The sequence below is a fragment of the Schistocerca nitens genome, chromosome 7, assembly GCF_023898315.1.
Source record: "Schistocerca nitens isolate TAMUIC-IGC-003100 chromosome 7, iqSchNite1.1, whole genome shotgun sequence".
NCBI lineage: Eukaryota > Metazoa > Arthropoda > Insecta > Orthoptera > Acrididae > Schistocerca > Schistocerca nitens.
This window is the reverse complement of record NC_064620.1, coordinates 383,803,046-383,825,250: the sequence shown is the minus strand read 5'-3', so window position 1 is coordinate 383,825,250 and position 22,205 is coordinate 383,803,046. Positions and strand designations below refer to the sequence as shown.

Sequence of the window (22,205 nt, the reverse complement as noted above, 5' to 3'; positions counted from 1 at the left end):
ATTCCTACATACACTTTTATTTTGTACAACACGACTGAAAAGGAATCTTAAAAATGCTTCTGCACACCCTTTTATTGTAATACAGGGTACTGTAATGAACATTAAACACTTATTTCTGAAAATCGTAAGCTTATTATGCTAAAATGTTAGGTGCACAGAATAAGTGTGTTTACTAGGTGGGAAAAAGTTGTTACCGGATGAACTAATAGATAATATGGAAATACAATATGCAATGATATGTCTGAAAATAAAGTTTCATTTATTGTCAGTTTAACATTATATGATATTATCTAACAAGTCTTATGGAATTTGAAACACCATGCTGTCAAATTTTTAATGATATTGTTACTACAATGAAGAGGCATAAAAATATTTCAGCTGAGAAAATTAAAGAAAACTGTGCAAAGAATGACAGAGTGACCTGAGAGTGTGTACATATAGTAACATAAATTTATGAAATTAATAAATTAAATCGTTGGTGCAGGCAAAGTGAAAAAGACAGAAAATAAACATTAAAACATGCAACTAAGTAACAATTTAAATACACAGCATACAAAAGTTTGTGAATTTATTTGTTAATCCTGTTGTTAACCATGCATGAAACTTTAATTAGTGCAAAACAAAAGTTTCAACATATACGTGATAGTGTAGTGAGAGCGTGCTGCAATTGTTTTCAACAGTTGTTTCCAAACTCTTCACCTTTTTTCCTCCTTAATGACCAGCGTACAGGGAAGGATAAAAAGAGAAAGAAACAGGTATTGTATGACAAAAACATAATTCTTCTTCGGTAAATAAGTTCAAATAGAAAAAAACAGCTACACAAAAACATGTATAGCTTCTAATGTTACTTATAAATACTGAGCAAAATTAAATGTCAGAAACATTTACCCAGACAAAAATGAACAAAGGCTCTAGCATTACATATAAGCTTTTCATAATAAGGAAGGTCTTGGTGGTTGGTTGTTATTTTGTAAAATAAGCAACAGACTTTTACCCTTCCCAATTAATTCTACTAATCAAATGATTCCATTTTGATCTGATTTCCTTAATCATTTCAGATTCTTGTAAAGATATGGTAACTTAATATAAAATTTCATTTATGCCTAGTTACACAACAATAACAACCAACTAAAGAAAAATTCATTAGTAGCTCTCCCAGAAGCATCCAGCTTTAAAAGCAGAAATGAGTGAGGGATGACACTAATTAGCATTAACTGAGCTAATTAACTAGCCAATTTATCAAACTGTCTGAATAACACTGAACAAAGCACTTAACGTTTAAAAATCAGAACTATTATGTTATATTACATATTTGAAATAGCAACAACACAAAACAGGATTTTTCTTTTTATACAGAATCAGCTTATCAATCATGAAACCAGAATGTTTCTATTCCAACAGCTTCAAAGACAAAATTGTGATTCAATATTTTTTACCAGGCAGATTCTTTTGTTTATTTAAATGAAAGTACAGTCAGCTAACATCCAATTAATATTGGGTATAAAACAAACATTCCATTCATGCTTCCATGAATCTCTTTCATTTACCACTTTCAAAAACGAAAATCCAGTTATTGCTTTATAAAGGGGTATTCTGGGCTAGTGCCTTACATGAGTGTTTTGTGGATGTGAATACCATAAACTTATACAGGAGTTCAAACATATGACTACATTATGAATGTACCTACCATAGAAGTACGTGCCTAATATTATTATTCCTGTCTATGCAATTTTGTTACATGGACAAAATTATGAACATTCCACTGAGTTTTGATAAGGTAATATAATTAAACATTTTGGCATGTTTCTTCTTTCTAATTTGTGACACACACAAGGGTGTGGGAGGGGGTGGGGGGCAAGACGTTGAGATAACGGATTTACATCAAACTTTGTACACCTTTAGTAGGCCATTAAAACAACACAATGTGCAAGTAGTAATGTGCACTACTCTGGCAGTTCCGAAGATATCACAAGCGAAGTTTTACAAATCTATTATGTAACTAATGTATCTGTGAGTAGGTGCCGGCCGTTTGAGTTTATGGTGGTCAAGTGGTTAGCATTCAAGCTTAGTAAGACAAATGTATATGAGGCGATGATTTGACTCCTGCACAATCCTTAATTTTTGTAGTACAAGTGTAAATTCTGTGATATTAAAAAAACAACTTGTATTTACACTACTTGTGCTTTCTAAATTAACATAACCTCACCACTACACAGGTTAACTGGTAAATGGGGTCTTGTGTCTGCAGCTCAAAGTCTCAAGGTGAAAAGTAGTTCTGGGTACCCTACCAGATTGCATGTACAAGGGATTTCGCAAATCATGACAGGCAGACATTTTCAGGAAAACAGGCATACATTTTCAGGAAATCTCTATGCATTTCTTCATTTACTTGTTGACAGTTATAAATATTTTTGTCTAATAATTAAATTTAATTAAAAATAGCAAGTAGTCAAATAACATGAAATTCACTAAAACTTCATGCAAACAAATGTGGTTTTTTAATTATATTACCTCTCAAATGTCATATAAATTAAATAATATGACAGGTGATTAAAAAAATAGTTTTTAATGGCCTACTAAAAGGTGTACAAAGATTGAAGTAAATTTGTGATCCCAATGTTGTGGCCTCGCCTTGTCAATTAAATTTCTCCACATTAGCAAATGCTATGAAATCGAAACATAAACATCATTGACTTCCCAAATGCTTTGTGAATATTTACAACTTGGGACCTCATCAAAATACTGAAAATATTTGATTGTTTTAGGAAAACAGTAGATTCAAAGAGGACTAAGATAATTTAAAATAGGTATATACAAGACATTATAAAATGAAACATAGATAGATGAAGTGACAAGTTTTTGTTGTGTATGTAACTTCCTGAGAGATAGGAAGGAATTGATTAGGAAAACATGTACAATAAGATTACTGCAGATGTAACTCTGGTTTGTGATTTAATTAGAGATGAAGCAATGGTGGGAACTGCAAAAAATGGTCAACTTTCAAATATCAAATATTTCCCGTTAGAGTTTGCTTATGAAGAGCAAATCATGAAAGTCATGGTGAAAGACTGTGGTAACAATATCAGTGTATGTGTTATGGTGGCACACTATTTGCATTCTTTGTTTGCTTTTCTCCTGGACATTCCTTTTCCCTAATTCAGTGAAATGAAGAAAGAACATTAAATTTTAAGGAGATGAGGATGATGCATGTTAAGACATTAGAGTTGGGTAAGTTCCTTCATACTCATTTTATCAGTTGCCTCATTAACCTATAAAACTTCACTTATTCTCATCATGTACTGCATCCATTAGGTTGCCTGCATTTTGTTGCACTGTTTTTACTATTCATAGCATTCAAGGTGCACAATCTGGACTTGTTAGTGGTTCTCCTCTCTATTTATTCTGGTGGGTGTACTAATGATAATGATAAACAATCATAATTATAACTTAATATAATGACTGTATGTGTTTTTTCTGACAACTGTTGTGACAAATGGTATTCCAGAAACTTTGTAATGTTTTGAGTGATTGCTTATCACCTTCTGGAGATGTCGAAGATAGATAGTGGGTACTCAGTAGAAGGTGCTATGGCAAAACTGCATATTCAGGCAATGTAATATAGCATCAGCATCTAGAAAGACTGTTAAAAGATGACAAAAACCATCTGTTGACTGATATGTTGAATCTGAAGGGACAAAATAATTAACTTCTTCTTTCTTCTGTTGCATTGTCTTGTGTTGTCGATGTGAATTTAGCACAGACAGAGACTGATCGCATTCATTGCTGATGTTACCTCTAGTGTTCCAGCAAGTAAAATTATTGGTTTTGCGATGAGGGCAGGCTCTTTCATAATGCTCTATCACAATGTAGAACTAGAAATGCTAATGAAGACCTTCAGGTTTTTAGTCTATCCTTAATGTTAGGAACTATACACTGATCAGCCAGGACATTATGATCACCTACCTAATAGCCACTACATCACCTTTGGCATGGAAAACAGTGTCAATACATTGTGGCATGGAAGCAAACAGGTCTTGGTTGGTCCCTGGAGGGATTTGGCACCACATCTGCACACCCAAGACACCTAATTTCCAGAACTTCCAGGAAGATGGTTCGGGTGAGCTCTGATCCCATGTTCAATCACATCCAAGATGTGTTCAATTGGGTTCTGATCTGGTGAGTTGGGGGGGGGGGGGAGGAGGAGGGTGGAGGGGGGAGGGGGGGCAGCACATCAATTGGAACTCACCACTGTGTTCCTGGAACCACTCCATCACATTCCTGGCTTTGTGACTTTGTGATACGACACCTTATCTTGTTGAAAAATGCCACTGCTGTTGGGAAACACGAGGGTCATGAAGTGGGGTATGTTATCTGCAACCAGTGTACAATTCTTCTTGGCTGTCCTGTCATGGTGCCTTACAAGAGATCCACTGGACTCACGGATGCCCCCATGAATGTCTCCCAGAGCATAATGGAGATGCTGCCAGCTTGTCTCCTTCCTGCAGTATAGGTGTCAAGGATCTAGACAATGATGATTTGCACCCTCCCTTTAGCATGATGAAGAAGGTATCAGGATTCATCAGATCATGCAGTGCTCTGCCATTGTGCCAGCATCCAATGCAAGGGGTCACGGGCCCATTTCAGTCAAGGTTGCTGATGTCATGATGTTAATGCACAGGTTGTCAGCTGTGGAGGGCCATTATTACGAATGTTCGGTGTACTTTGTATTCAGGCACACTTGTACCCTGACCAGCATTAAAAACTGGTATTAGTTCCATGACAGTTAACCGCTTGACCTGTTTTACCAATCTGCCCAGCCTACAATGTCTGACATCTGTAGTGAGAGGTGGCAACTCAACCCTAGGATGCCTGGACATAGTTTCACCTTGATATTGCCACATGTTGAAACCCTCACCACAGCACTCCTCAAACATCCAACAAGTAGTGATGTTTCCAAAATGCTCAAGCTGAGCCTCTGGGCCATCACAATCTGCCCTCGGTCAAATTCAGACATATCGTGCAGCTTCCTCACTCTATACATGGACAGCACACTCACTGATACTACATGCACCTTGCATGTGTCCAACTAGCAGTCATTCCTCACCAGGTGACACTGCTATTGCCTAGACAGGTTTGGATTGATAGTAGGTTGGCAGTCATAATGCTCTGGCTGATCAGTGTAGATTATGAGCAGTTGCTTGGTAAATATATGGAGAAGTATCAATGAGACCATCGAATACAGATCTCAAAGCTTCAACAACAAAAAGACAATAGACTCCAATTAATTAAATTTTACATTTTTATATTTTGAATACCAATAGCAGAGGAATACAAATTTTGCATAGAAATATTGTAACAAGATGACTGCACTTGAGAACAGTGTATGTAAGGAAATTTCTGGCAACAATTAGCACTCACAAAAAAAGTTTATATCCCTAAAATTAAAATGCCATCTCAGAGATAATTTTCTTAGGATACCTGTATAAGTTGCAACTCATCAGCTTAGTACAGGTGGCAAAAACAAACTGTATTTGTAATACTGCACTATTGATACATGAGACTGTTAGATAAAAAAATATATATGGGGAGTTTACTTACTGTGTTAAAAAAAGAAATTCTTTGCTCGAAATAACAAAAAAAATATTTTTTATATTCATAATGTAAAGCAAATAACTGAATTTCACAGAATCTCAATGGTGATAGTTATCTCCACATAGCAGACAATGGACTTTAATGCAACCTTCATGAAAATGCTGCATTGTGTATTAAATGATACACATTACATTGATGTTAATAATCATTTTTTCAGTGTTATTCAAACAGCAGGCTATGGTACACATTCATTAGAAGGGAAATGAGCATTTCCTACAAGCAAGACCCCTTGAAGATGTAAATGTACAGTACTCTAACCTGAACACAAGTTTAAAGTTTCTTTTATACATTATCATCATCTACAGCAATTAACTCTATCTTCCACAACATTTTTTTTAAAGAGAGCAAGCATCATTTTCAAAACTTTTTCTGTTTGATGGTGATTACTGGATTTATCACAACGAAAAGAATCATCCTCTAAAAGGATGCATATTTATGAGCATCTTTTTGTAGCCTTTATAATTATAGTAAATATGAAATCACAATTAAAGGGTGATACACATTATTTTTCTGCTGCAATTTTTCTTCAGTTAATACTTTGTGTGTTTAAAGGTATGGTATTTACTTTTTACATTAAACTACTTTTCTATTTGAAACTGAAATTACTTTGAGCAAAACCTGTTGAAAGATATTTAAATGGTTCATCGTCAGTTAAAGATTAGGCTTGAGCACATTAGGTTCCATTACCGGATTTCCATTCAGCGTTTCATACTGATCATCTTCCCCAAATCTGTTGAATGTTTCTCATTTGAAGTACAACACTTGCTGCAGATTATTTCTTGATACAATTTCTGATACTTTTTAGTCGTCATTGTATATCAAGGCAATGAAATTATATTTTTAAAATAAATTTTAGTGTACAGGGCATGTTTCTTTCCCTTTAAAATACACTATGTATACCATTCTCTCAACAATTATGTCCAATCTCTCAAAAGAAATGATATTCTTAACCAAAATAATCATGTGGGCTACTACATAGGACCTTGTGCCTGCACTCAGTAAAGCAAATTTAGTTAATAAATTGTTGGTTCTACAGCTGACTGGTTAAAATGTTGCCTCTTAAAAACACAGAAAATAATGGTACCTAATAAACTTCAACTATGTTTAAATACTTTTATGTACTTAGATTTTAAAAGTGAACTGAAATTTTACTAATTAATTGCAAAATATGTGATGCAGAAAATATCTTCAGCTTATTGGAATACAGAGTACCATTTATAGCTAATATTGTCTTGCAAACTTATTCACAAAGTTTTATGCTCCCTCCAAATCTAAATTCATGTAAAGTTTCAAATGATCAATCTCTGGTCTTAAAGTCTGAGATCCCTTCCTAATTCTTCTGTCTGACCAACCAAGTCCTATTTCCACTTGCATCAGACTTGCCCTGCTTATTTATTTCATAGTTTGCAGTACAGTTATTAAACTATTTCTCAGCCAAGCCCTATTTCCACTATTGTGGCTTGCCCTGATTGTTTATTTCACAGTTTTCAGTGCAGATACTATACTGTTTCCCAGAATTTTCTGATAAATTTATGTTTACTCATACTTGATCTGTTAAAGGAATACAACAGTTTATTTTTTAGTGCTGAACATGGGATTGCAATATTAATTTTCTTCTGTGTTCTTCCAATGGCAATAACTTCATTTTAAATTTGGCTGTAGGGCATTATGATGTATAGACGTCATACTTCTCAGGCAAGGAATGTGATTTTTAAGGGGTGAATATGCATTTTGCATTCTGTATCCTAAAAATTTATTTGAAAGTTTTCCGTAGCACATATCTGTTCAATGGCTCTAAATACCTTCCTTACCTAGATAGCTAATGAGTTTCAGTTTCTTTGCAATTTTTCTTTCTAATGATATATTAATTAATGAGTGTTTATTGCATAACAAAGAAACATCAGACAAAATAACAAAACCTACAGTTCATCTCTCATTTGCACAATTTATATCAGTTTTCATAACGACTGTGCATATAGCATGCAAATGGGAAGTACCATGTGACTACATGACCTGTATCTCTAACTAGATTCAAACAAGAAAACTTTTCAATATTTTTAGTATGCTCTCTGTGCTGGCTGTATGTGCTCATTTCCAGTAATGATCAATGTTTAACTATGATAAATCAATTACTTGACACTCTCTATCTGCCATCTTTGGAAATGTTTTGGATAGCTGATACATAGGATGACATAAATTGCGGGACTATAAACTCACAACATCACTGCCATAGTTATGCAGACATTCACATTGCTCTGCTTTAAAACTTGTGTCCTGGGCCCTGTACTAACCATTGCAGAAAACATAAGAAAACTGCGCATGCTCTACAATTCTTTCTGCCATCTTAAACAGTTGCAGTGCCAAAAGAAAGTTAAAATAGGACATGTAAGGTATCTTACTGTTCTCTCTATATGAATCTTGTCCAGTTTCAGAGTCTTTGGTTTAATTAAGCGGGCTCGTGCTTGTTGTCCCGATATGTTTCTGAATCAACATTCCTACATAAGGGAGAAATAAAGAACAATCAGTCTCTATCCAACTACAAGCTAAGACTTTGGATAAGAAACCAATTGCACGTCTATCACAACAACAGCTATAATCAATAACTAATTTGATCTGTGACTGAAATAGTAATTATGGTAATGGTCTGTCAGTTCGTGGTTTATCATTAGAGAGCTAATGCCTCCACAAAAGCCTTAATAAAGAAAACTATTGGTTATTAATGAACAGCATTATCATTTTGTTGAAACTATTTGATATGTGTAAAGAAAATAGATTAGAGCAAGGAGAACTATGAACTGTATAGTTTTCTAATATATGTATAACAGAAAGAGGTATGAAGACGCCCAAAAAAAGCTAAGCCACAGTCTTCAAGATGATTTTATAATTCCTTAGTTACATAAAACTGTCAATTATAAAAGATCTGAGCATACATACAATCTCAAATCTACCATTCATATATACTCCATTGCCCCATCTTTAGATATTAGTAAGTTCTGAAGGTAACTCTTTCCAATGCAATATGATATTTATCCTTGTACCAAGATTATTAAAGAAAACTTATGAAATTTTTTCTGTGAATTATCACATTTTAGAAATGTAATAGAAAACATGGCAACCTGGTCCCCAGCTGTAAAATTCCCTCAATATATATTGTCTCAGCGAGATTATATTTCACTAAAAATTTATTGGAACAACAATTTAAGAAAGTAAACAAAACCAAGGATTATTATTCAGTCCAACTACCATATTGGCAATGGCTAAAACTCACATAAGTGAACTATGGAGTAAATATTATATGATTTTTTTTGCTATTTCACAAGAGACACAATACTACTAATAAGACTCAACATCCCTGAAAGTGGAATACTGTAGTTTTCCTTTACGGGCTGGAATCATTACCAAATACAGGGTAGTGTGTGAAAGGTTTGTGATGACAAACAAGAATCTATTCTGTAAGATCATGATCAAAGGACTGTTCTATTTCCCAAGAATAAAATGTTTTGTTTCATTCATTATTACCCCAACCTTCTCTCACATACATGTAATGTCTCTGAGGATCCTGAATGTCCTGTGACATTCACTTCCACTGATTGTGAATTCCTTCTTTGCCTTTACTTTTAAAACCATTACATTTTCCTGATGAAAGAGCTCCCAGTAAAAATAAAGTATCTGTTTCTACAATACTTTACTGAATCTGGCTCTAAACTACAATAAAAATGTATTCTCCACCTGTGCCAAACAAAAGTTATAAGAGCAAACTCGCCCAACTCAACTCCTGACCTCCTACAAAGACAGATTAGATAGATAGACAGTGAACAGAGAGGTGTGTGTTCCATTCTGTATTATGATCTGTCTCAACACATTTGCTACTGAAGTGAATATTGAAAATATGATAATGTGACAGGTTCTGCAAGTCCTTTTACTGCATAGGAAAAGATAAAGTAATGAAAACTATTATTTGGTGGAACTATGGTAGCAAACCAGGTCCCAAAATGCACCACAACATGTGCATAAGGGAAAAAGAAAAAAAAAGTAATCTAATGTTATTTGAAAGGTTCTATATTTTTTGTGTTATTCAGGTAAGTTGCAAGTCATTTTCTATTATTTGTTTCTTTTTCTTCTGAGTTAATTTTATATGCCTTAGTGAACCTCCTGATTCCAATGCATGATTAAAGACAAATAAAGACAGTTACTTCACACCAGATAGTGTCTCCGATGAAGACTTATCCTGACTTCCCATTACTGAAAAAAATATTGACAAATCAAGATTGTAGAGAAAAGCATTTAATACACTGGGAAAACAAAGTATCATTCTCTAGTTTCCCTTGCCATAGCAAAATCAGCTCATATTGGCTATCTGAGTGAGCCATACGACTCTAGTTCTCTTTTAGGTAAAATTCTGTATAACTCATCGTTCTATTAGGACTTTTTGGCATTTCATGACAATGCAATTTTAGAGAGCAAAGCATTAATTAATTATCAATGGTGGCCATTTTCAGCACTTTTTCCAATATTCAGCTTCCTCTTCATTAGTGTGGTTCGGTTTATTTTTTTTGTAGACTTTTGAAACCTTATCTGGTCTAGTTTTATTTTGATTACACAATATAAAATCATCATTCTTAAGTAACTGGAATTTACCTTCAATGGTCTACAATCATTAAAGTTAAAATCTATGAGCAAAAGAAATACTCATTAATCCATATATTGTCGCATAATAGCAATTAATGTTCAAAATTAAATGTGTTCATTTGCAAGAAATTAAAAACCACTTATAAGGATATACAAAATCTCTCCAAATACTATCTGATGTAACTGAACACAGTACAAGATCAGCTAAGTTCATAATTTACTTTTAAGAAATATTGTACTTCATACAAACAGAGCTGCATTAACACCCTCAGTTTTCAGTTTTTGTTCTCTTTTCTAAGTATATCATTCAATAACAAGCCTACCAATCTTTTCTATACTGGTTTAGACATAGCATAAATAACAAAATTCATTTGAATTTGAGAAGTGGTTTACACATATTTTAAAAATTTACAGTTTTCTTAAAATGGGGTTAAAGGCAAAACACTCACTTTTTCAAAGGCACTTGACCGGCCCCTGGTGGCTGGCCACCATTTCTTGCATCGGTAACTCGGCAAGCGACCATGTTGTATGCTACAAACACAAAAAAATTTTAATTCTGAAATAAGATAGATACAAAAATTCAAACACAAGAGCACTTTTAAAAGAATTTTAAAAGTAATAGAAGTGCAATAAAAATTGCAAATCATCTGAAAATTGGGCTTTTTGCCCTGTAAAGCACAGTAAAAACTGCTTTAAGCACCAGATGAACACAACTGTCTTATCTTCTCTTTCCTTCCTTATTTCTTGTAATAGGATATGCAGTTAAGTACAATAATTTTTACTGCTTTAACAAGACACAACACAAATTTTACAAGCTCATTTACAGCATTTCACATTTGGTATTACTGTGTGGTAAATACACAGTAAACGTTTTAGGTGCAATATGTTTTAAGGATTTGTTTTACATTAAAGTCTGTACCAGCTTCAGCCAAACTGTTAGAAACAGTCACACTCAATAAACAAAGCATGTGCAGTTTGTGGGTCTATAGAACATTTCTGTGAGAAGCTGATAAATATGTAAAATGTGATGGGAAGCCAAAAGTGATACTTAACAAATTGTGTCACACATACAGAATAGGTAACTGTGGCATAATACTGAGACAGTCAACAGCAAGAACAGCACACCATATACAGCACTGAAAAACAGAGTGCTCAATGAATACAGTATACTCACTTTCCCAGTCTGACTAATCCAGTATCGCAGGCCTGTTTGAATCAAAATTGAAGACCAATGGTGTGTATTCATATGGACACTAACAAGCAGTTTACACAGTTACAAATTGAATAAATAAAGTCTTTCTTTTATGTATGGACATGGGTGAGGTAAGTTCTTGATGAAAAATTAAAAGTATAACCTAACATTTATAAACATGATAGCTGGAAATTCTTAATGGAACTAAGAATGGTAAGAGGCAAGACAAGCTGTTGTCATATAGAGGAAGAGTTAAAAATCAGATAGACACTTTTAAAAAGTGATGATTATTGTAACTGTCACATACTAATTTTATATGTAAGCTACTACATAGCAATATGCATATACATATGGATGGACACACACAATATATAATAGAGGGAAACATTCCACATAGGAAAAATATATTTAAAAACAAAGATGATGTGACTTACCAAATGAAAGTGCTGGCAGGTCGACAGACACACAAACAAACACAAACATACACACAAAATTCAAGCTTTCGCAACAAACTGTTGCCTCATCAGGAAAGAGGGGAAGCAGAGGGAAAGACGAAAGGATGCAGGTTTTAAGGGAGAGGGTAAGGAGTCATTCCAATCCCGGGAGCGGAAAGACTTACCTTAGGGGGAAAAAAGGACGGGTATACACTCGCACACACACACATATCCATCCACACATATACAGACACAAGCAGACATATTTAAAGACAAAGAGTTTGGGCAGAGATGTCAGTCGAGGCAGAAGTGCAGAGGCAAAGATGTTGTTGAATGACAGGTGAGGTATGAGTGGCGGCAACTTGAAATTAGCGGAGATTGAGGCCTGGTGGATAACGGGAAGAGAGGATATATTGAAGAGCAAGTTCCCATCTCCGGAGTTCGGATAGGTTGGTGTTAGTGGGAAGTATCCAGATAACCTGGACGGTGTAACACTGTGCCACGATGTGCTGGCCGTGCACCAAGGCATGTTTAGCCACAGGGTGATCCTCATTACCAACAAACACTGTCTGCCTGTGTCCATTCATGCGAATGGACAGTTTGTTGCTGGTCATTCCCACATAGAATGCGTCACAGTGTAGGCAGGTCAGTTGGTAGATCACGTGGGTGCTTTCACACGTGGCTCTGCCTTTGATCGTGTACACCTTCTGGGTTACAGGACTGGAGTAGGTGGTGGTGGGAGGGTGCATGGGACAGGTTTTACACCGGGGGCGGTTACAAGGGTAGGAGCCAGAGGGTAGGGAAGGTGGTTTGGGGATTTCATAGGGATGAACTAAGAGGTTATGAAGGTTAGGTGGACGGTGGAAAGACACTCTTGGTGGAGTGGGGAGGATTTCATGAAGGATGGATCTCATTTCAGGACAGGATTTGAGGAAGTCGTATCCCTGCTGGAGAGCCCCATTCAGAATCTGATCCAGTCCCGGAAAGAATCCTGTCACAAGTGGGGCACTTTTGTGGTTCTTCTGTGGGAGGTTCTGGGTTTGAGAGGATGAGGAAGTGGCTCTGGTTATTTGCTTCTGTACCAGGTCGGGAGGGTAGTTGCGGGATGCGAAAGCTGTTGTCAGGTTGTTGGTGTAATGGTTCAGGGATTCCGGACTGGAGCAGATTCGTTTGCCACGAAGACCTAGGCTGTAGGAAAGGGACCGTTTGATGTGGAATGGGTGGCAGCTGTCGTAATAGAGGTACTGTTGCTTGTTGGTGGGTTTGATGTGGACGGACGTGTGAAGCTGGCCATTGGACAGGTGGAGGTCAACATCAAGGAAAGTGGCATGGGATTTGGAGTAGGACCAGGTGAATCTGATGGAACCAAAGGAGTTGAGGTTGGAGAGGAAATTCTGGAGTTCTTCTTCACTGTGAGTCCAGATCATGAAGATGTCATCAATAAATCTGTACCAAACTTTGGGTTGGCAGGCCTGGGTAACCAAGAAGGCTTCCTCTAAGCGACCCATGAATAGGTTGGCGTACGAAGGGGCCATCCTGGTACCCATGGCTGTTCCCTTCAATTGTTGGTATGTCTGGTCTTCAAAAGTGAAGAAGTTGTGGGTCAGGATGAAGCTAGCTAAGGTAATGAGGAAGGAGGTTTTAGGTAGGGTGGCAGGTGATCGGCGTGAAAGGAAGTGCTCCATCGCAGCGAGGCCCTGGATGTGCGGGATATTTGTGTATAAGGAAGTGGCATCAATGGTTACAAGGATGGTTTCTGGGGGTAACGGATTGGGTAAGGATTCTAGGCTTTCGAGAAAGTGGTTGACGTCTTTGATGAAGGATGGGAGAGTGCATATAATGGGTTGAAGGTGTTGATCTACGTAGGCAGAGATACGTTCTGTGGGGGCTTGGTAACCAGCTACAATGGGGCGGCCAGGATGATTGGGTTTGTCTGCTTGTGTCTGTATATGTGTGGATGGATATGTGTGTGTGTGCGAGTGTATACCTGTCCTTTTTCCCCCCTAAGGTAGGTCTTTCCGCTCCCGGGATTGGAATGACTCCTTACCCTCTCCCTTAAAACCCACATCCTTTCGTCTTTCCCTCTCCTTCCCTCTTTCCTGATGAGGCAACAGTTTGTTGCGAAAGCTTGAATTTTGTGTGTATGTTTGTGTTTGTTTGTTTGTCTGTCGACCTGCCAGCACTTTCATTTGGTAAGTCACATCATCTTTGGTTGTTTCTGAAATGGGATCATAACTGAGAAGAAAGAATGATTTCACCATGTGTATAGGGAACGTACGTGTTTGCGAAGTACATAAAGGATTTCATGATGTTTTGTCATCACTACTAATGCAACATATCTTTGCAGAATTTATAAGAGGACAATACGTACCTGTGAGGATGTTCTAGAATGAACAACAGAATGCTTTGTTATCAAATGTAAAAGATACATTGCGAGCCAAAATATTGTCAAACATAAGAATGCTGCCGATGGCATTTCAGCCATGTTATATGATAACGAAAGTATCAAAAAATTTACAGACACACACATAGTGCGAGCCAGAAATCAAAGCGAGGTTCCAAGCAACAAACCAATAATACTTCAGTCTAAGTCATCTTTTTAAATTGCACAGTCTCTAAGGGAATTTCAAACTGCAGTTGCACAAAAGATAGAGCCAACTCATAGGGCTGTTTGGTTGCGAAACTTGGAGTGTCCAGAAAAAAAGAGGTAAATAATCTTCAAGCAGAAAGTCTTAAGGAAGATCTATGGTCCTATACAGTATGACATCGCTTAGAAATGGAGGGTCCAGCATAATTGTGAGCTGGACGATATCTACAACAGATCAAATATTGCAGGCTTGAGAAGAACTAAATGGCTTATCTGTGCAGGACATGTTGCTTGGATGGATAAATGTTGATGTCCTGTGAAATTCATGGATTTTACTCCCCATGGAAGAAAACCACAAGAAAGACCAAAGAAAATGTAGAGAGACGGAATCCATGTCGACTTTCTGCAGATTATCTTAGAAGGTGAGTGGCAGCAGAAAGCAGGAAATACAATGCTGTGGAAGTGGAAACTTGTAGATGTGTGTGGTCGTCTTGGGCCTGATTGTGTAACGTAAGTAAGTGTATAAGCAAGAGAGAGGTGGAGGCCAGATGAGGATAGGGAGGGGGAGTGGCAGACTGACCAAAAAACACAAGTTTGACAGCTCAGTTACAACAATCACTTTTCAAATACCTAAGATCAAGTACAAGAGTTTGAGTGCTCAGTTACAGTATTTCCATTGTTTTGAGTACCTGAGTGGTACTCAACATCACCATTCGGAACAAGTAGTTGTCTTCCTCTTGCCATTTATATTATTTTTTAACATCAACCAAACAAAAAATTTTCAGTATCCTTCTACAGCACCACATCTCAAACACTTCGATTATCTTCTTTTCAATTTTTCCACAGAGACCATGACTCACTATAATACAATGCTATGCTCCACACATACATTCTCAGAAATTACTTCCTCAAATTAAGGCCAATGTGCGAGGTTAGCAGACTGCTTTTGGTCAGAAACGCCCTCTTTGCTGAACTAGTCTGATTTGTGAGTCCTCCTTGTTTCATTTGCCATATGTGAGATTGCTTCCCAGGTAACAGAATTCCTTCACTTAATCTACTCTGTGCTCCCAAATCTGGAAGGTAAGTCTCTCACTGATCTAATTTCTGCAACTCTCTATTACTTTTGTCTTTCTGGTTTACTCTCAATCCAAATGTTGTATTCATGAGACTGTTCCATTCAGTATGTATATAATTCTTCAGTATTTTTTTCATTTCCACCACAACTTCTTCAATGTACAGACTGAACAGTAGGGACAGAAGACTACCTCACATTCTACACATTTTTTAATCACAACACTTTGTTCTAGGTCCTATATTCCTAGTACTAAATCTTGAGTCTTGTATGTACTGTGTATTACTGATCATTCTCTATATCTTACTCCTGTCTGTCTAAGAATTTTGAACATCTTGCTCCATTTTACATTGATGAATGCTTTTTCAGGTTGACAAGTCCTAGGAACATGTCTAGAGTTTTCTGAAGTTGTGCTTCCATTAACAAGTACAATGTCAGAATTTCTTCTCTGGCACCTTTACCTTTCTAAAGCCAAATTGATTGTCATCTACAGGAATCTCAATTTTCTTTTCCATTCTTCTTTATATTACTCTCTTTAGAAACTTGGATACATGAAATTTTGAACTGACTGTGTGATAATTCTCTCACTAGACTATTTTTGATACCTTGGTACAATGTGGATTATATTTTTCCAGACGTTTGATGGCAATATGATCAGTCTCACAGATTATACACACAATCTGGAACAGTCATTTGATTACTATTTCTCCCAATGATTTTGGAAATTCTGAAGGGATATTATTTATCCCTTCTGCCTTATTTGATTGCAAGTCATCCAAAACTATGCTGAACTCTGTCTCTAATACTATACCTTCCATACCAACTTCCATTTCTTCTTCTATCATGTTAGCAGACAGTTCCTCCCCTTTGCAGTGGTCTTCAACATAGTGTTTCCACCTATCTGCTCTACTCTGTGTTTAACAGCAGAAATTTTTCCTGCAGCCATTTCACCTTGGCTTCCCAGCACTTCCTATTTATTTCATTCCAACACAACTTATATTCATATACTAGGAGATTCATATCCTTGGATTGAGTGAGACCAAGTGGAAGGGAAAAAACTCTAAATTGCTGAGAGGTGGGTACAAATCATACTGGCAGGGTCACAACAAAGAGGCAAAAAATGGTGTGGGGTTTGTGTTTCACAAAGACATTGACCCAGTTACAAAAGTGAGCTTTGTAAGTGAAAGGATAATTAGAGCAAGAGTGAACTTGGGAAAGAATAGTTTTACTATACTCCAAGTGTAAACACCTCAGCAATGGTGCAGTGAGGAAGAAAAAACAAAATTCTTTGAAGAACTGGAAGACCAAGTAAGAGAAGATAACAGTATGATAATTGGGGATCTGAATGCTCAGATTGGCATGGATAGAAATGGATATGAGGAGGTGGTGGGCCCTTTTGGATGCAGAAGACAAAATGTTGAGGGTGAAGAAATTCTAAATCTGTGCATAAGGAATCATCTTTTAGTGAAGAATACATTCTTCAAGAAACAAGATAGCCATAAGATTACTAGATATGGTTGGGATGGCACATCTAAGACAGTTGTAGACTATATATTAATGGACAAATTAATTGGAGGAAAAGTAAGGGACACTAAAGTCATACCAAGTGAACACTTGGATAGCGACCACAGGTTAGTTGTAGCTGATCTAAATTATAAGATGAAAAGTTTAAATGCTGTACAAAGAATGCCAAAAATTAAGGGGTGGAAATTGAAAGAAGAAGAAAATAAGAAAAGTTTCCAAAATCTAGTAGCACAAAAACTGCCAAAAAATGAAAGGGGTAGTGTAGAGGAAGAGTGGAACCTATTTAAAACATCAATAGTTAACAGTGCTGTGCAGATATGCGACAAAACAAAGTGAAAGACAAAGAAACCAGTTGGTGGAATGATAGAGTAAAAGATTCAATTAAAAAATGTAATATGGCAAAGAAAAAGGAGTTGTAAAAAGGAAATCAGAAGCAGGGGCTGGTACCAAAAGATGAACACAAGGTGACAACACTGGAGAAGGAATACCAACAAAAGAAGCGCCAAGCAAAGAGAATTGCGAAAGAAGAAAAGGAGAAGAGTTGGGAAATATTCACCCAGAAACTAGAGCATTATAGCAAAGGGAACCAAAACTGCTATGTGGGTTATTAAAAAGTAAAAGATCAAAATTAATAGAGGGAAACATTCCACGTGGGAAAAATATATCTAAAAACAAAGATGATGTGACTTACCATGTCTGCTTGTGTCTGTATATGTGTGGATGGATATGTGTGTGTGTGCGAGTGTATAACCGTCCTTTTTTCCCCCTAAGGTAAGTCTTTCCGCTCCCGGGATTGGAATGACTCCTTACCCTCTCCCTTAAAACCCACATCCTTTCGTCTTTCCCTCTCCTTCCCTCTTTCCTCATGAGGCAACCGTTTGTTGCGAAAGCTTGAATTTTGTGTGTATGTTTGTGTTTGTTTGTGTGCCTATCGATGTGCCAGTGCTTTCGTTTGGTAAGTCACATCATCTTTGTTTTTAGATGTAAAGTAAAAGATCAGATAGAGAAGACATAAAAGTGATTGAAACAGAGGATGGGGATATTATCAGGGACAAGGACGGTATCAGAGAAGAGATGAAGAATTATTTTGAAATCTTACTGAAGAGGAAGATGCACAAGATAGTGACACCAAAGTCATTTAATCAGAGGAAGGGCAGGATCCAATCTCTTGGTTAGAAACTGAAAATTCCCTGAAACAGATGAAAAGTGGGAAGGCAGCTGGAGTAGATGAGCTGACAGCGAATATGATTAAAGCTGCAGGAATCCATGGAATACAGTGGTTACACTGGGTGCTGGGGGTGATATGGAAAGAAAACAAAGTGCCAGATGAATGGAAAAAATGAATTATAATATCACTGTTCAAGAAGGGTAGTAGGAAGAAATGCACCAACTACTGAGGAATCACACTGTTATACTTAAGATAATCGAAAAGGTCATAGAAAACAGATTGCGGAAAATTCTAGAACACCAATTAGAGGAACAACAGCACGGGTTCAGAAGTAATAGGGGAACAATAGATCTCATTTTATCCCTCCGTCAGTTAATGGAGAAATATTGGGAAAAAGAAAAGGACTTGATAGTAGTATTTGTGGATTTGGAAAAAGCACATGACCGTGTACCAAGGGATAAAATATGGGAATACTTGAGAAAACATAATGTTCCTGATTCATTAATTAAAAAAGTCCAGATGCTGTACAATGGTTGTGAGAGCAGCGTACAAGTAGGAGGTGGACGATCAAAATGGTTTAAGACAAAGAGAGGGGCTCAGCAAGGCAGTTCGCTCACCCCTTTACTCTTCATTACACTTATGGACACAACCATGAAAGAAACAAAGGAAGAAGAAAATGAAGATCTCAACACTCTTGTTTTTGCTGATGGCATCACCATTTGGGGAGAGATGGAAATGGAGGTTCAGAGGTGACTAGATTATTGGAACACAAAATTTAAAAAATTCAAGTTAACTGTGCGTAGGAACAAGACAGTGGTAATGAAGATGAGCAGGACATCCACACCTTGTCACATCATACTGGAGGGCAAGAGAAGCTTGAATATGTGAAAAGCTTCAATTATCTGGGTAGCATCATATCATGCGATGGAAGTTCCAAACTAGAAGTCTTAAACAGAATAACAAAAGGATCTAGCTTCTTCCACCAAGTACAAAATCTAATCTGGGACAAGGAAGTCCCTCAAAGAGCCAAACAGACCATGTGTAAAACTTAGCTCCTGCCAATCATGATGTCTAGAGGCCTGTGTCATAAATAAATACAAGCATGTGAAATGAAGTTCCTTAGGTCAGCTCTACAAAAAACTAGGAGAGACAGAGTCTGACCTACAGGTGACATTGACTACAGAGGAGAGAATGAGTGCTTTGAGATTGAAGTGGTTCAGTCATGTGATGCGAATGCACCCAACTCAAACTCCACACCAGTATTTGAAGATGGATGTACCAGGAAGAAGACCAACTGGGTGGCCTAGAAAGAGATGGACAGACCAGGTTAAGGAAGATCTCAAGAGGAGAGGGGTAACATGGGATGTAGTGGAGAGGGAAAAGCTATACCAGGACAGAAACCAATGGAGGGATATCGTTCACAAAGTTCCTACCTGGCTCACTGGAAGGAAATACTGACGATGTTGATGATGATGACTTATACAGCTGCATTCCTATATTTTCCTGAATATTTCTGTACTTGCTTCTCTCATTGATGAGTCAAGTGTTTCTTCTGTTACCCAAGGTTGGTTCACAGTTATTTTCCTTGTACTTATGTTTGTTTGCTACTTCTGTTATTGCCCCTTTTACAGATGTCCATTCCTGTTCAACTGAACTACTTACTGTGGTATTCATTATCATAGTAGATAAACGTAAAGAACTTCCAACACACCTCATCATTCCTCAGTACTTCAATATCCCACTTAATCCCACATTGTTTCTTGTAGACAATTCTATTAAACTTCGGACTAGTCTTCATAACTACTTAATTTTGATCAAAGTCTATATCTGTTCCTAGTTATGCCTTACAGTCCAATATCTCACTACAGAATCTTTGTCTGACCATGATGTAATTCAGCTGGAATCCTACTGTCCTCCAGGGCTTTTTGAAATATACCACTTCCTCTTATGATTTTTTAACAGTGCAGTCCACTATTACTACTTGAAATTTGTTGCAGAATTCCATTAGTCTCTCTCCTCTCTCATTTGAGCCAACAAGCCAATATTCTCCCATGACTCTTTCTTCTAATCTTTCCCTACTACTGCATACCAATATCCCATGATTATCATATTATTACCTTGCTTTAGGTACTGAAACATCCCTTCAACATCCTCATACACTTTCTCTCTCTCTTCATATTCTCCTTGTCACACTGCCACGTATAACTGAACTATTGTTGCTGATATTTGTTTGCTATAAATTTTGATGAGAACAGCCATATCACTGAACTTTTCACAGTAACAGCCTTTCTGTCCTACCTCCCTCTTCATAATGAATCTTACTCCAATTATACTATTTTCTGCTGCTGTTAATATTATCCTACATTTGTCTGATTAGAAATTCTTGCCTCTTATTCTCTTCCCATTCTGCTTCATTAAACCCCACTATATCTAGACTGAGTCATTACAGTTCACTTTTCAGACCTTCTAGCTTCCCTACTTAGATTCCATGCTTTGACTTTTAGAATGTTACTTCATTGGTTATTAAACCTTTTTTCGATCATAGGCAACATGTCCTGTGGATACACATTATGTGTCTTTAATGCAGTGGTTTCCATTGCCTTCTGCACCCCCATCCTGTTATGCTGTTGATCATTGCTGATTATTCTGCCTTTTAAAGGCAACTTCCCATGGCAAGGGAAAGAGGTTCCCCTGAACCTCTGTCCACTCCTTCACCCTCTTTGATAGATTGTTTGCCGAACAAGGCTTATTCCTTCTACCAGAAGCCTTCAGCTGACATTGCTGTTGGTTTTTATTTCAAATTTAAGCAGTGGTGGGGATCAAACCTGGGGCATAGAATGTTTTGATTACTAGTCAAAGACACTATCCCTAAATTATTGGATTATATTATCAAGCTTAAAAGAGCATTCTGTAGTATACTGAGATGTGTTTCAAACTAATTCACTCACATGTACCGTTAGTAGTAGGCCTTGTCTCTACTACATTATGGTTCTGACACTGTAAGAACAGTCAGTAGCAATCAGAGTAGGGGCCAATGCATACACTATTAAGCTACAGGTAACAGCAATATCAGTTTGACGATGGAATGATTCATGAGTTCTTTGACACCAAAATATTTCTTTTATTTTGCACTCCTTATGATGCATATCACTATCACCATCATTACATCTGTGGTACAGAATAAAATTAAGACAAGGTAGAGAACAGTTTTCTGTAAAATGATGCAATAAGCTGAGTTACATACCTGAACTGATACACAGTATCTAGTCAGCTGTAAACATTCTCCATCAATATTAGTGCTCAAATTGGCTCATGCCATACAGTATGTTACAAAGTAAACAATTTTTGCCCAAAGGTATCATTAAAGGCATCATCAATGACAGAACAAAAAAAGGCTGTGACAAGTGAAAGTTTATTTCAAATAGTGTGTAAGTCACTGTTACATATTCTACAGCATTTAAATAATGCAGTACATTTTACAGGATGTGCATGGATGTAGGCATACAAATTGATACACCTTGTGTAGGGTGAGTTTGGACATGATGTTAAGGGGGGATGTTTAAAACTGACTAGATAAAGTGTACCACTTAACGTATGTACTCAACTTATTGCATCATTGTACATCATCATTCTACAGAAAGCTGTTTGCCATTGTACCACAGATCTGATGATGGTGATACCAAAACGTACTATATCGAGTGAAAAATAAAAACACTATTTTGGTGACAAAGATGAATAATTTATTAGTGGCAAAAATGGTCACAGATCCCCTAGAGGACTTCTTGTCTAAACTAATGACATAAGTATTCTTTTTAAGACAGGGAAACTAAAAATATACACAAAACCACAAACTATGAAAAATTTGCAGTATTAATTATTTACAATTTCCTTAATATTTCTGAATTCTGGAAGCTATGGTGGTACCAGGCTTCCATAAATATAAATAT

At 36.8% G+C, this 22,205-nt stretch overlaps 1 protein-coding gene across 1 annotated transcript in view; it reads right to left on the bottom strand.

The window, feature by feature from the left end:
* LOC126194768 (protein turtle-like) overlaps window positions 1-22,205 on the bottom strand; it is a 914,596-nt gene that overhangs the window by 22,630 nt on the left and 869,761 nt on the right. Inside the window, exon 17 of the mRNA XM_049933054.1 lies at window positions 10,731-10,812. Coding sequence (XP_049789011.1) covers window positions 10,731-10,812 — 82 coding nt within the window. The remainder of the gene's footprint in view (window positions 1-10,730; window positions 10,813-22,205) is intronic.